The 14,018-nt window shown below is 50.1% G+C and overlaps 1 protein-coding gene across 1 annotated transcript in view; it reads right to left on the reverse strand.

Moving 5' to 3' along the window:
- Positions 1-14,018, reverse strand: part of LOC125148788 (small G protein signaling modulator 1-like) — a 113,066-nt gene that overhangs the window by 43,344 nt on the left and 55,704 nt on the right. Inside the window, 4 exon segments of the mRNA XM_047827054.1 lie at positions 2,554-2,686; positions 3,336-3,499; positions 4,686-4,753; positions 9,824-9,948. Coding sequence (XP_047683010.1) covers positions 2,554-2,686; positions 3,336-3,499; positions 4,686-4,753; positions 9,824-9,948 — 490 coding nt within the window.

Raw genomic sequence — 14,018 nt, forward strand, 5'->3', positions numbered from 1 at the left:
CTTCAGCTTAACCTTTCTGCACTTCAGCTTCCTCTTCTGAAAAGTAGGCGATGGTGAAGACAGTGGCACCTGCCTAGGAGGGCCGTGGTGAGGATTAGCATTGTGTTAGGTGCCTGATACATCATCACACTGACTCCTCAGAATATGACCCTGGGTGGGGAGGGTCTGTAGAATGCCTCCCCATTCTACAGACAAGGAAATGAGGCCTGGAGAGGGCAAGTCACTTGGCCATGCTGCAGTGGCGGAGAGGTGAATGCAATGATGTGTGCTTTACTCAGCCAAGGGCCCTTTTGCTCCCAGATGACACTCAGCAACGTCTGGGGACATTTCCGGTTGTCACAGCTTGGTGGTGGGGGAGGGGGCAGATTTGCTGCTTGGCCATTAGTAGCGGGAGACCAGGGATGGCACTCAACATCCTACAAGGCACATGACACCCCCCCCCCCGCCCCAAGAATTATTCCATCTACAACATCGGCAGCTCTATGAGTGAGAAGCTTTGATCTAAATAAACTGAGTTCACTGGGGTTTCCTCACGGGCAGATGAGAATTCAAGTGCCGGGAGTCTATCTGGGAGATGTTTCCAAGAAGCATGGGTAGGCGAAGTGACACGAGAAGGCAGAGCAAAGGGCTGGTTACCGCTCAGGTTACCACTATGGGCAACTGGTGCTTGATCTCCTGGCGGGGAGGGGGCGGGCGCTCTGGGAGACATGCAGACACGCATGTCAGAGCTTTCTTACCGGGGTGGGGGGTGAGGGAGCCGGGGCGTTTATACACTAATTCCTGCCAGTCATTGGCTGAAGGCTGCTCCAGGGAGGATCCTGGTTCCTGGACACCTCTACCCCACCCCCACCCACAGGCAGAAGGGACCCTCAGGCAGAGAGACACTAGGATGGGAGTCGACAGGAGAGCCCGCAAGGAGGGGTGTGGGTGGGCACTGCCAGCGTCTGTTCTGCTGGCACACGGAGAGCCCCAACACGCTAACATGGACACTTCCCAAGCAAGTAAGACCTCCGGCACCCAGCCTGGCTCCCAGCAGAGCCTACAAACTATATGTTGGATGAGCCTCTCTGGGGAGCAGAGACAGGGCTTCCCGGGAAGGCAGACAGGGGGCATCTGGCCCCTCTGATCATTCGGCTCTTGGGGGTGCTGTATGAGCCTGGTACCACTGACAGGCTGGGACGGCTCCAGACCCCGAACCGGGGTAGGAACGGATGTAGTAATGAACACTTCAGGACACTCTCAGGCTCCTAGTGATGCAGAAACACCAGGCTTTGGTCCTAACTGACCATGAAGGAATGAATATATGGGTGAAGATGAGAAACCAACCTGAGCAATATAAGACCTTACCACCAAGCCTGCCCCACATCCCAGATCCCATTGAGCGGTGGACAAAAGCCAGAGCGTGAAGCGACCTGGCACGATAGCAAAGGTAGGCTCAGAGCCATTATCCATCAAATGGAACAACAGGACCACCAAGGGTAAAATAAAACGGGGTTGACAGAAAGCACCTACAGCTTAATACTGAGTTGCTGAAACAAGACATCCACATGGTGCTTAATAAATGCTGGGACTCTGGGGCACTTCGGTGGCTCAGTCGGTTGAGCATCCGACTCTTGGTTTCAGCTCAGGTGGTGATTTCACGGTTCTTGAGTTCGAGCCCTGCATCAGGCTCTGCACTGAGAGCTCAGAGCCTGGTTGGGATTCTCTCTCTCCCTCTCTGCCCCTCCCCAGCTCCCCCTCTCTCCCTCTCTCTCTCTCTCTCTCTGTCAATAAATAAATAAACATTAAAATTTTAATAAAATAAAATAAAATAAAATAAAATAAAATAAAATAAAAGCCAGGCCTCTGAGAACTTTCCAAATATCAGTTCATTTGATCCAAATAACACCTCCGTGGTAAAGACGACCTTAATGGTAACAGTCTCCATGAACCAAGCATCTATGTCACGGCAGTCACTGTCCCAAGTGGCAGACATATATTAGCATCTCATGTGCCAGGGCCTGGTGCTTTGCTTCCTGCCTTTGCTGTTTTTGACCATCATGTATTGAAGCCCTACTGTGTGCGAGACTTGATTCCACGGACTTTACATTGATCACCTCATTATCTCACTGAATCCTGACAACAGTAGAGTGAAATAAAATACCAACAACCACATAACAGCAGCTAGCATGGACGTGTTCTGTGCCAAGGGCCTTCTCTAATTTAGTCCCCACAAGGGCCCGATGATGCAGGTGCTATGTTAACGTCCCCATCTTACAGATAAGGAGACCAAGGCACAGAAGGGTGAAGTGGCTTGCCCCAATTCAACCAGGATTCCAGAGCCCACTCACTACCCCGTGGTAATTCCTGCTCCAGGTTTACCTTTACTAAGCTCAGTAGTACGTGGTTCTCACTGGGGGGAAACCGAGATACTAACTTCCTGGTTTCAAATCCCCCCTGCCTCCGCTGGCCCCAGAACCCAGACCACCTGTCCACAAGCCCCAAACACCTGGAGTTATTTTCATGTTCAGCTAACAGGTTAGATCTCGGGGGCCCAGAGACTGGGAGGCTTACCGAATTCAGACTGCATGCCAGGATAGATGATCCTGAACACGTAATCTGTGGCCTCATCATCTTCCTTGTCCGAAGACGTGGACTCGGCAGAACCCTGAGGGCTTCGCTTGCACAGTTTGGGAAATACTTTGCCCTGAAAGCACAATCCCAATGCATAGCCCTTGGGATACATCTGTCCCCACAGTCTGTGCATGGTCTGAGGGTCTCAGTGGGGTGTGCATGAGCCCACAAAGCCAGGTAAGGAGTTATGGGCAAGAACGACCACCCTGGGGCGCCTGGGTGGCTCAGTCAGTTGACCATCTGACTTTGGCTCAGGTCATGATCTTGCAGTTGGTGAGTTTGAGCCCCACATCAGGCTTGCTGCTGTCTGCGCAGGGCCCGCTTTGGATCTTCTGTCCCCCTCTCTCTCTGTCCCTCCTTTGCTCACACTCTCTCTCAAAAATAAATAAAACGTTGGGGCGCCTGGGTGGCGCAGTCGGTTAAGCGTCCGACTTCAGCCAGGTCACGATCTCGTGGTCCGGGAGTTCGAGCCCCGCGTCGGGCTCTGGGCTGATGGCTCAGAGCCTGGAGTCTGTTTCCAATTCTGTGTCTCCCTCTCTCTCTGCCCCTCCCCCATTCATACTCTGTCTCTCTCTGTCCCAAAAATAAATAAACGTTGAAAAAAAATTAAAAAAAAATAAATAAAACGTTAAAAAAACTAAAAAAAAAAAAAAGAAGGACCACTCCCCACGGCTGACCCCCGCCCCCATCCCAGCCTCCCTGGGGCCCCCACGGTCACTCACCTTCCCCCGCTGAGACCAGAGTGGAGGGTCCAGCTGCCCGTGAGGGAGCAGCCCATTTTCCAGGCACGAGAGGAACTGCAGGAGGTGCCCCCCCTTGGGGAAGCGGAACGGCGGCCTCTGGATCCCGTCCTGGCTGACCAACACCACTGTCCCACCACTGTCCACTGCCACCACGACCCAGCCAGAGGAGACCCGGCAGAAAGTCACTATGGGGCATGGGATGGGGGTCCTCCCGGCAAACACATCGCCCTGGGCATGCCAAGCCAGACCCGTGGACCTGCTCCAAGGCTCTGGGAAAGTCCTGGGCAGAAAGTCAGGGGAAGTTTTTACCTTCCCAGAGCCCCTCCCATCCCACCGGCCACTGCTGCAGACTGGGAACTATGGGATATGGTCCAGAAGAATGTGGTCGCCCCCCCTGAAATCACCCACCAAGGGGAAACACCCCATGTCCCTCAAGTACCCTCTATGCATCAACCGGACCTATTTTTGTATGGATGCTTTCAGACCTACCCCTTCTCAGGGCAGTAGTGACTTGCTAGCATGTATTGAGCACTTACTGTATATAAGCACAGCACATGAAAGGCAGTGTGTTATTGGAATACCCAAAATAGCCCTATGAGGTCTATCTATTATTGCCTATTTTATAAATGATGAAACTAAGGCTCAGAGAGGGTACATGACTTGCTCTGGGTTGCACAGTAGAGTCTGGATCTGAACCCATTGAATAAGCTTAATGTGGGGCAGCTGGGTGGCTCAGGTGGTTAAGTGTCGGACTTTGGCTCAGGGCATGATCTCATGGTTCATGACTTCGAGCCCTGCATCGGGCTCTGTACTGACAGCTCAGAGCCTGGAGCATGCTTTGGATTCTGTGTCTCCTTCTCTCTCTCTGCACCCACCCCTCAAAAAATAAACATTAAAAAGGTTTTAAATAAGATTAATGTGACATGCCTTGGTAGAGTCCAGATCCCTTGCTTTCTACAACAGGATAGCCCTCTGCTTGTCCTGAGTGTACCTTCTTTGAGCTCCGGGTTTGAGTCCAAACTCTGGAGCTTACAGGCTGTGTGACTTTGTGCCAACCTGTTTAGAGCCCTGCTTGGCACATCACAAGCGCTCCATTAAGTGTCAGCAGCTAACACCGTGGGTTTGATGCTAAGTCCTGAACCTATGTCATTTGATCTTTACAACAATGCCATGACTAGGTGCTGTGGTGATTCCATTTCACAGATGGGGAAACTGAGTCTCAGAGAGGTGAAATCACTTGTTTGAGGTTGCACAGGTAATGAGGAGGTGGGAGCAGGCAGGGGAGCCAGAAGGAACACCCCCACCCCGTGCTCCCCCAACAGTCTCTACCTTGCTGGTGGCAGTGCAGGTATACAATCTCCTCCAGGCGGATGGTCATAGCATAGTCCTAGTAGACGCTGGAAGGGGAGAGATGGTTAGTTCCACAGGATGCCTGCTCACTTCATCATGGGGAAGGGCCCATGAGGCCAGAAGACCACACCCTTGCTAACCCTTTTCACTAGGACCCATCTGTCCCCAACATCTGTATTCAAGACTTCCCAAAATCTACCTCGCCTTCTTCTGGTCCCAGTACCCCAATTTTCTGAGGAACACACTTCCCTTGCCCCCATCCATGTGGCTGAGGCTGACTCCACCCACCCTCTATGCCAGGATTCCAGGAATAGCCATCTGATCCAGGCCTGGCCGATCCGCACATTCTACTATTCCAGCCACAGTGATTGGTTCAGGGATGGCCCCATGACCCAAGCAGAATGAATGAGACTCAGTTGTTGGATTTATGTTAGAATAAACTGGGAAAAGGATGCTCCTTTCTGCTAGGAGAGTGGGAGCAGAGATGATAAAAGTCTGGAAACATAGGGAACCATGGCAAGAAAAAGCCTGCCTGACGATGGAATCGACAGTCAGGAAAGCAGAACCAAGAGATGGAGAGTTCAGGCCCCCATCATTTGAGTCCCTGGATCCACCCATGCCTGAAGCCACTGTCCAGAATTTTTCGGCTCAATGCCCAAGTCCACTTGAGTTTAGTTTTCTGTCACAGGTATCTAAGTATCTTGACTCAGACCCCAACACCAAACCACCATGCATCCGAGGGGTTAGAAGAGCCACTCAACAGCTTTGACCCCATAGGTCCCAGCAGTGTGATGTGAAGGCTTCTATGGGCCTCAGTTTCCTCCTCTGTAAAATGGGGGATGATAATTACCCACCACACAGTGTGGCTGTGACAGTTAAATGGAATCACATATTTGAAGGGCTCAACACAATGCTGATACAGAAAAAAGTACTTGGCTCATGGTCTCTGTGCTTACATACTTTATGCTTTCCCTTTTCAGATCAAAGCCTACTGCTGTATTGAAACAGATCACTTTTCCCCTCAGAACACCATGGAGGTGGGGCTCACAGGAACTGGGGCTTTGTGGCAGTCAGGGGAATGCACTGCTTGGGTGTCCTTCAGATCTTGCTGTGGGGACCAGAGCTGACCAACAGCTTCAGAGGCCACCTCTCCTGATCCACCGTCATGTTTGTGCCAAGACCATGCTTCTCTTGGGCAGCTCTCAAGCAGGCCCGGGCACATGGGGGTGCCAGTGTAGGCCTATTCCTGCGGGATGGGGGGGCTCCTCTGATGGTCAACTTTAGCCCAGGGGCTCCCAACTGAGCTGGCTGAACATGCTAAGAACTGCAGCATATAAGACTCTCTCTTCCTTCTTTCCCCTCCCCATTCACAGGGGTCAACCAGCTTCTGAATATTCTGCCTGCCTCTTCCTGCTTTTCCCTTTCATCCTTCACAGGTCCCGCTCACGTTAAGTCTCTGCTGCATGTCTAATTCTGTCTGGGTCTGCTTCTTGGAGGACCTGAACCAACACAGGCTTCAAGGTCAAACTTCAAATCCCACTTTACCAATTATACTGTCTCAGTTCTTTCTCCTCTCTGGGCCTCAGTTTCCTTAGCTGCAACATGAGGAAGTTGGAACAGAAGCTTTCTAAGGGACCTTCCTGCACTGGTCTATCTGTACCAGAGTCAGCCTCGCCAGGGTCCATGGAGCGAACATCCTTGGAGGGCAGCTGAGTGCACAAACATTTTCAGAGCCTCTGAGCAGCCTCTGCTGAGTCCCTCATGGGCAAGTCTTGGCCAGAAGGTCCTTCCCTGGGCTTCCACATTGTACCCATCATACAGATTGCAGTTGCCTGTTTTCTCCCGTCTCCCCCAAGAGGTGCTGAACTGGACAGCGCCTGGATTTTCTTTACTTCTGCAAGATGCTCCGAGAATATTCATAGTGAATGGTGAATACCCTAGGGTGCCCAGTAGACAAAAGAACTTTCCAGCTACCACCACACACCAGCAAAGAGGATCTCTGTGGCCACAGTCCCTTTGGATCTGTGTAAACTTAACACCAACAGTCCCATGACTGAGAGGCCTTTCTGGGTTCCAGTCTCCCTACTAAGGGCATTACGTGCATTTTCTCATCGACTCCTTCCTGTACACCTATTCGGAGGTTCCATGACCACATCCCCATTTTACACCGGATGAACAAACTGAGGTTCAGGAAGGCGAAGTTGTCCAAGATCGCTCAACTGGGAAGGAGCAAGAGCTGAGCTTTTGATTTCATTTGACAGGTTTTAACAACTTCCTAGACCAGAACTGCTGGGTCACGTGGTAAGGGTAGGTCAGAAAACACTTCCAAACTAGATTGTCAAGTGGTTGGGCCATCAGCAGGGTATGGGGGTTTCAGCTGTTCCACACGGCAGGGCTGAGATCTGAGCCAAGTCCAGCCTGACTCCAGAGCCCAAATAGCCACTCTTTGGTGATATTTCCTCATGGACATGAGGAAACCTAGCTGGGGAGTTATGACCCTGGTTGTACACAAGGGGGCGCTGGCTGGGACAAGAGAAGAGGTACTGAAGCTCCTCAGACAAGGACCATACCCCTCATCTTTGTTGTCTCTTGGTCCCCAAAGAGATGCCAGAGTCCCCGGGCACCTCCACATCCTATAGGCTAACCACCATGTTTTTGACCCTTAGCTTTTTCTCTCTTACTGGATAGATGGGGGTTGAGAACCCAAGGCTGGGGAAGTTTCTAGCCCCCTCAGTAGTGACCTGGGAAGTACAGGCTCAGTTGGAAGTAAATATTGATGCGCCTATGCTATGCCTGTTCTCAGAGGAAAAGATAATGATGAAAGATGGAGTCCCACTGATCTGAGCTGGAGGAGGGGTGGGAGTACTTGGCAATCATTTGGCTCAATGCCTCTCCAAAATATCAACATTAAAAGTTTTCTGCCCAGGGGCACCTGGGTGGCTCAGTCGGTTAAGCGTCCAACTTCAGCTCAAGTCATGATCTTGTGGTTTGTGAGTTCGAGCCCCGCGTCGGGCTCTGTGCTGACAGCTCGGAGCCTAGAGCCTGCTTCAGATTCTGTGTCTCCTTCTCTCTCTGCCCCTTCCCCACTTGTGCTCTGTCTCTATCAAAAATAAATAAATGTAAAAAAAAATTTTTTTTTATATTAAAGAAAAAATAGTTTTCTGCCCAGGGGTGCCTGGGTGGCTCAGTAGGTTAAGCGTCCAACTTCGGCTCAGGTCATGATCTCACTGTTCATGGGTTTGAGCCCTGCATTGGCTTGGAGCCTGGAGCCTGCTTCAGATTCTGTGTCTCCCTCTCTCTCGGCCCCTCCCCGTTCACACTCTGTTTCTCAGAAATGAATAAACATTAAAAAAAAAGTTAAAAACAAAGTTGGGGCACCTTGGTGGCTCAGTCAGTTAAACCTCCAACTTCAGCTCAGGTCATGATCTCATGGTTCATGGGTTTGAGCCCTGCATCGGGCTCTGGGCTGACAGCTCAGAGCCTGGAGCCTGCTTTAGATTCTGTGTCTCCCTCGCTCTGCCCCTCCCCTTCACACTCTTTCTCTCTCTGTATCTTAAAAATGAATAAAAGTTTAAAAAAATTAAAAACAAAAAGGTTTTTGCCCAAACAATCCTGGTGTAAGTCCAAATAGCAAACAGGGCCTTTGGGTTGTGCTATTTGACAGAAGACACTTCTGTGTATGGAGAGCCCCTGCAAACCCTTTGAGTTCTGGGAAGATCATGTTGTCCAGGCCTCTCATTTGATAGAAGGGGAGACTGAAGCCCAGAGACAGGGAGAGACAGACACACCCCAAATCTTCCAGCAGGATGAGAACCAAGCAAGCACTTGGGCCTAAAACGTATACTTATCCATACACCTGTTTTATTGTGGTCTCCTTCAGTGTAAGGTAAATACAGTGGAAGCTCCAAGAGGGTAAAGATTTTCCTCTCCTTCTGTTCATCTGCTATGTTTCTTGTATCTAGCACAGTGCCTGGCATGTAGCGGGTGCTCTGTTCAGATCTGATGAATGAATCCGGTAACTTCCCTGCTTTGCTTCACAGAGATTATCTAAGCACCTACTTTGTGCTAGGATCTGTGGCAGTTGCCAAAGAGAAGACATGAGTAAGACAGGTGCTTGCCTTCACGGAACTGAAGTCTAGAAGCAACAGCTGATATACAAATAGGCACAGATTTATTACGTGTCCGCGATTCTATGAATGCTACGAAGGAGGTTCAGGGTTCCATGTGATCCAGATTCAGCTGGGAGGGGTTGCAGAAGGCCTGAGGTTTAAGACGAGTGCGTGGAAATAATGCCCCAGGCCAAGGGCATCTCCTGGGTCCCACGTTGTTCCTCGGTGAGGGCTTCTTGATCAGAAACTCTGGAGTCTAGCTAGAGCTGAATTATATGGCTCAGCCTAGAACCAACTCTACCTCCCACTGACTGTCTCTGAAGACAGATGGCCACCTCTGCACAGGAAGTGGCTTAGAGAATGGCATTAATCACACCCAGGCCTCGTGTTACTCACACTGAAGCTTAACATGAAACAACACAAGAACAGTGTTCTGGTTATGTTCCTTGAAAGGAGCCCTTATTTTATATAAAGCTGCCAAGACTCCTCAAGCTGAAATAATCAGGTTGAGCCTTCCCTTTGTTTGGGCTCCTCCTAGGGCCGTCCCTAATTGTGCGGGAACACACACGATTGTAGCAGGGGACCCTTGGTTTCCGTGTGTCTTCGGCGTGTGACTCCAAAGCCTTTGCTGAGTCTTGAAAATCCCAAGGTCACAGGAGACACAACCCTGGACCAGATGGCCACCAAGCAACACCTCCAGCTTTCCTCCTTTACGGAGTGATGGGAAGGACGGCAGCAGATGGGGAATATTTGCCATTTGCAGGCTCCCAAGCTCTTAGTTAAGATTTCTCCCTCTGGGTGGTGTTTGACCAGGGCCTGCCTAATTCCCGTATTACATTCTAAGATTCTTCTAGTTGGTCTCCAGATCCTCCTAATGAGTTACCCATAAGGCCATAGCTGCAGGGGGGCTGGCCCAAGTGGCCGCAACAACCAGACAGAACAGCGGGCCGGGGCAGGACACAAAGGACAGAGCACACACTTCCGGGGGAGAAGGACCCGGCGCCCTACCTCTTCTCATAGTCCATGTCCCCCATCGACCCGTTCATCAGCTGGTTAGGCGTCCATTTCAAGGTCATGACGTCAGCTGTCTGGTGTAGAGACAGGTACCCTGGCACGGCCTCCATATCATCCCTCTGCAGAGAGAGGAGGGCATAGGCTTGGTCAAAGTGCCAGAGTCACAGTGGTCATAGGCCCTGGGCCATCTGACTCAAGGAGGCATAACCAGATCCAAGGGGTTGGGTCATGCCCTCCAAGGCTACGACCATTTGGAAGATCCTGTACCTCCTTCCAGGGGGCCATGCTAAGCAAAGCAGTCTGCAGCCAACCACCCAAGATGGGTTCTAGAGATGCACCTCTGAGAGCTGCCCCCCTGCACTTTCACACTCCCACCCACCCCCCAACCAAGGTCCAGGAAGCCCTGCTGCAAGGGCAGAGCCGGGGACTCTTTAGAATCAGGAAGGGGCTCTATCCCTCTTTAATACCACGCTCTCCTTTTTAAAACAATGTTTTAGGGGTGCTTGGGTGGCTCAGTCGGTTGGGCGTTGGACTTCGGTTCAGTTCGTGATCTCACGGTCCATGAGTTCGAGCCCCACGTCAGACTCTGTGCCGACAGCTAGGAGCCTGGAGCCTGCTTCAGATTCTGTGTCTCCCTCTCTCTCTCTGCCCCTGCCCCTGCTTGCACTCTGCCTCTCAAGATAAAATAAAGACATAAAAAATTAAAATAAATAAATAAATGTCTTATTTATTTATTGTGTGTGAGAGAGAGAGAGGGAAGAAGGGTAGAAGGAGAGGGAGAGAGAGAATCCCTGGCAGGCTCCGTGCTGCCAGCGCAGAGCCCAACGCAGGGCTTGAGCTCACAAACCATGAGATCATGACCTGAGCTGGAATCAAGTCAGACGCTCACCTGACGGAGCCACCCAGGCGCCCCAACACCACCCTCTCCTTGACAGGAGTCATTTATCTGGCATCATTTTGGCCAGTCTTAAGGGAGAACAAGAGGGCAGCCGAGTTCTATGCCCCAACCACAGACGTTATCCTGAATCTCCTCCTCCAAACACCCACACCATACTCACTGCCCAGCAGCCTGACCCTCTGTGTTCCCCATGAGCCTGCAGAACTTCTCAGCAGCTCCCTCTGCTTTATCCCAGGTGGGGTGTGGCGGAGGGGGTGGTCTCTCCAAGCCTCACAAATAAAGGATGCAAATTCACCTCAACAACATGTGGAGATGGACAGCCAACATTTACCGAGCACCTAGCATGTCTCAGCTTTACCCACACTGTCTCAAGTTAGCCAGTCATGCCTGCAGCCCCATGATGGAGCACTGCTGCCCCGGGTCATGAACGTTTTCCATGTTTTCCTGTACCTGAAGTGTGGATGTATCTTACAGCAGGTGGCATCTCACCATTGTGACACAGTGGTCATTGCCTGACCTCCTGCAAACTCGGTCCTAGTTGTTCCTATGTTGTTCCTTCACATGCGGAGAACAGGTGCTATTTTAAACGTCTTCAGAAAAATTAGACAGTGAGTCATCTTCGACTTCAAAAGTTTTTGTGTATGCAGAAACACGGGCAGCAGAGCAGTAGAGCACTGATTTGATATTGGCAGAGGAGACACATTCACCACTACAGCCATGCCCACAATTCCAGATGGCAATTCCAGATGGTTGTTGCAGAGCAACAACCAAGGACATGCACTTGTGAGAAACGCTGGGCCTCCTACACTCCTGATCAGAGGTCAGCAAGCTTTTTGTATAAAGGGTCAGATGGGGAGTAATTTTGGTTCTGTGAGACATACAGACTCAGGTGCGACCACTCAACTCTGCCGTTACAGCGTGAAAGCAGCCATACACAATAGGTAATGGGCACGGCTCTGTTACAATAAAACTTCATTTGCAAAAACAGGTGGAGCGCTGCATTGGGCCCATGGGTTATAGTGTGTTGACCCCTTCTTTGGATGGAACAGTAAACAGTATTTGGGGGTGTTTGGGTGGCTCAGTTCAGTTCAGTGTCTGACTCTTGATTTCGGCTCAGGTCACGATCCCAGGGTCATGGGATCAAGCCGCACATCGGGCTCTGTGCTGGGCACAGAGCCTCCTTGGGATTCTCTCTCTCTCTCTCTCTCTCTCTCTCTCTCTCTCTCTCTCTCTCTGTGTGTGTGTGTGTGCAAGTGCACATGCTCTCTCTCTCTCTCTCTCACAAAGAAAAAAAAAGAAAACAGTATTTACTAGAAAAATACAAGCAGTGATGACTCTAAGTCAAAAACTGATATAGAAAATTAAACCCTGAAATGTGAAGAAATTTTAGGACTGTCTTAACTAATGAATGTCAGTTGTAAGTTCCCTTATGCATAGTTAAAAAAGCAATGTATGATTTAAAAGAAAGCCCTTTTACTTTTTTTTAAGTTTATTTATTTACTTTGAGAGAGAGAGAGTGAGCTGGGAGGGGGCAGAGAGAGAGAGGGAGAGACAGAATCCCAAGCAGGCTCCACATTGCCAACCTAGAGCCTGATGCAGGGCTCGATCCCACAGACCACAAGATCATGACCTGAGCCAAAATCCAAGTTGGACACTCAACCACCTGAGTCACCCAGGCACCCCTAAAAAACAAAAACAAAACTCCTTTTATCCAAATCAAAGAGCTCAAAGAACTCTTTCAAAAAGTGTCAAATAAAATTTCCAAGTAATGAGAAAACATCTTCTAGAACTTAGTATCGTTTTTTTACTTCCTGATGGTTATGTTTAAAAATGGAGCATCTTAAATCCATAGCTTCTTAGATCTGAGGAGGTAGGATCTTGTACCCATTGTGATGTGGACAGTAAAGCTCACAGAGAGAAGTGACTCGCTCAGGGTCACCCCGTGATCACAACTGCGACCACAGAGCTAGAGCGACTGGCAGCTTCCTCTGCTTCCTCCCAGCTGAGCCCAAACACCACACTGATCCACACAGTCTCAGGAAGGGAAAGGCAGAGGGGTATCTACTCCATGAGGGTAGGGGTTTCGTGTGCCTGGCTCACCACCCATCTCTGGGGCTTGCACCAGCCAGGCCTAGAGGTGATTGATAAATGATTCAACTCCCACATCAGGCAGCCTGAATTCAAAGTATGACTCTGCCACTTACTCCCCCCTGTGCACATCTCAGCGTTACCATCTTGGATGACACTACTTGCATCAAATAGTTGCTGGGAGCTTTAAATGAATTAATATAGTTAAAAGCACTTATCATGGTACTTGACACAAAGAAAGCACTCCATAAATATCAACTGTGAAGGGGGCGCCGGGGTGGTTCAGTTGGTTGAGCGTCTGACTTCAGCTCAGGTTGAGATCTCACAACTCGTGAGTTCGACTCCGCATTGGGCTCTCTGCTGTCAGGGTGAAGCTCACTTTGGATCCTTCGTCCCCCTCTTTCTGCCCCTCTCCCATGCATGTTCTCTCTCAAAAATAAACATTTAAAAAATATATCAACCATGAAGATATTTATCCTGATATCCCAAGCATGCAGCACAAGGAAAGCTCAGTATAAATACTTGCTGAATGAGTGAGTGATAACAAAAGAGAATGGATGGATGGACAGCTAGGTGGACATGTGGGTGGAGACATGGACTGGAAAATAAATGGATAATTAAATAGATGGATGGACAAATGGATGGATGCAGGTAAAGATGGGTGGATGGATGGATGGGTAGGTGGAAGTAAACATGGGTAGGAAGATGGATGGATGGGTGGATGGATGCGTGGATGGATGTAAAGATGAGTGGATGGATGGATGGATGATGTAAAAAAGGATGGATGAATGGATGGGTGGGTGGATGGAAGTAAACATGGGTAGGAAGATGGATGGATGGATGGATGGGTGGATGGATGGATGGATGTATGGGTGGATGGATAAATGGATGGGTGGGTAGATGGATGGATGGAAGTAAACATGGGTAGGAAGATGGATGGATGGGTGGGTGCATGGATGGATGGATGAATGGATGGATGGATAGAAGTAAAGACAGGTAGGTGGGTGGATGGATGGATGGATGGATGGATGGATGGATGGATGGATGGAAGTAAACATGGGTAGGAAGATGGATGGATGGGTGGATGGGTGGATGGATGAATGGATGGATGGATGGATATAAAGATGGATGGATGGATGGATGGATGGATGGATGAAAACCTGGGTAGGAAGATGGATGGATAGGTGGGTGGATGGATGGATG

This window comes from Prionailurus viverrinus, chromosome D3 (assembly GCF_022837055.1).
Source record: "Prionailurus viverrinus isolate Anna chromosome D3, UM_Priviv_1.0, whole genome shotgun sequence".
Taxonomy (NCBI): Eukaryota; Metazoa; Chordata; class Mammalia; order Carnivora; family Felidae; genus Prionailurus; species Prionailurus viverrinus.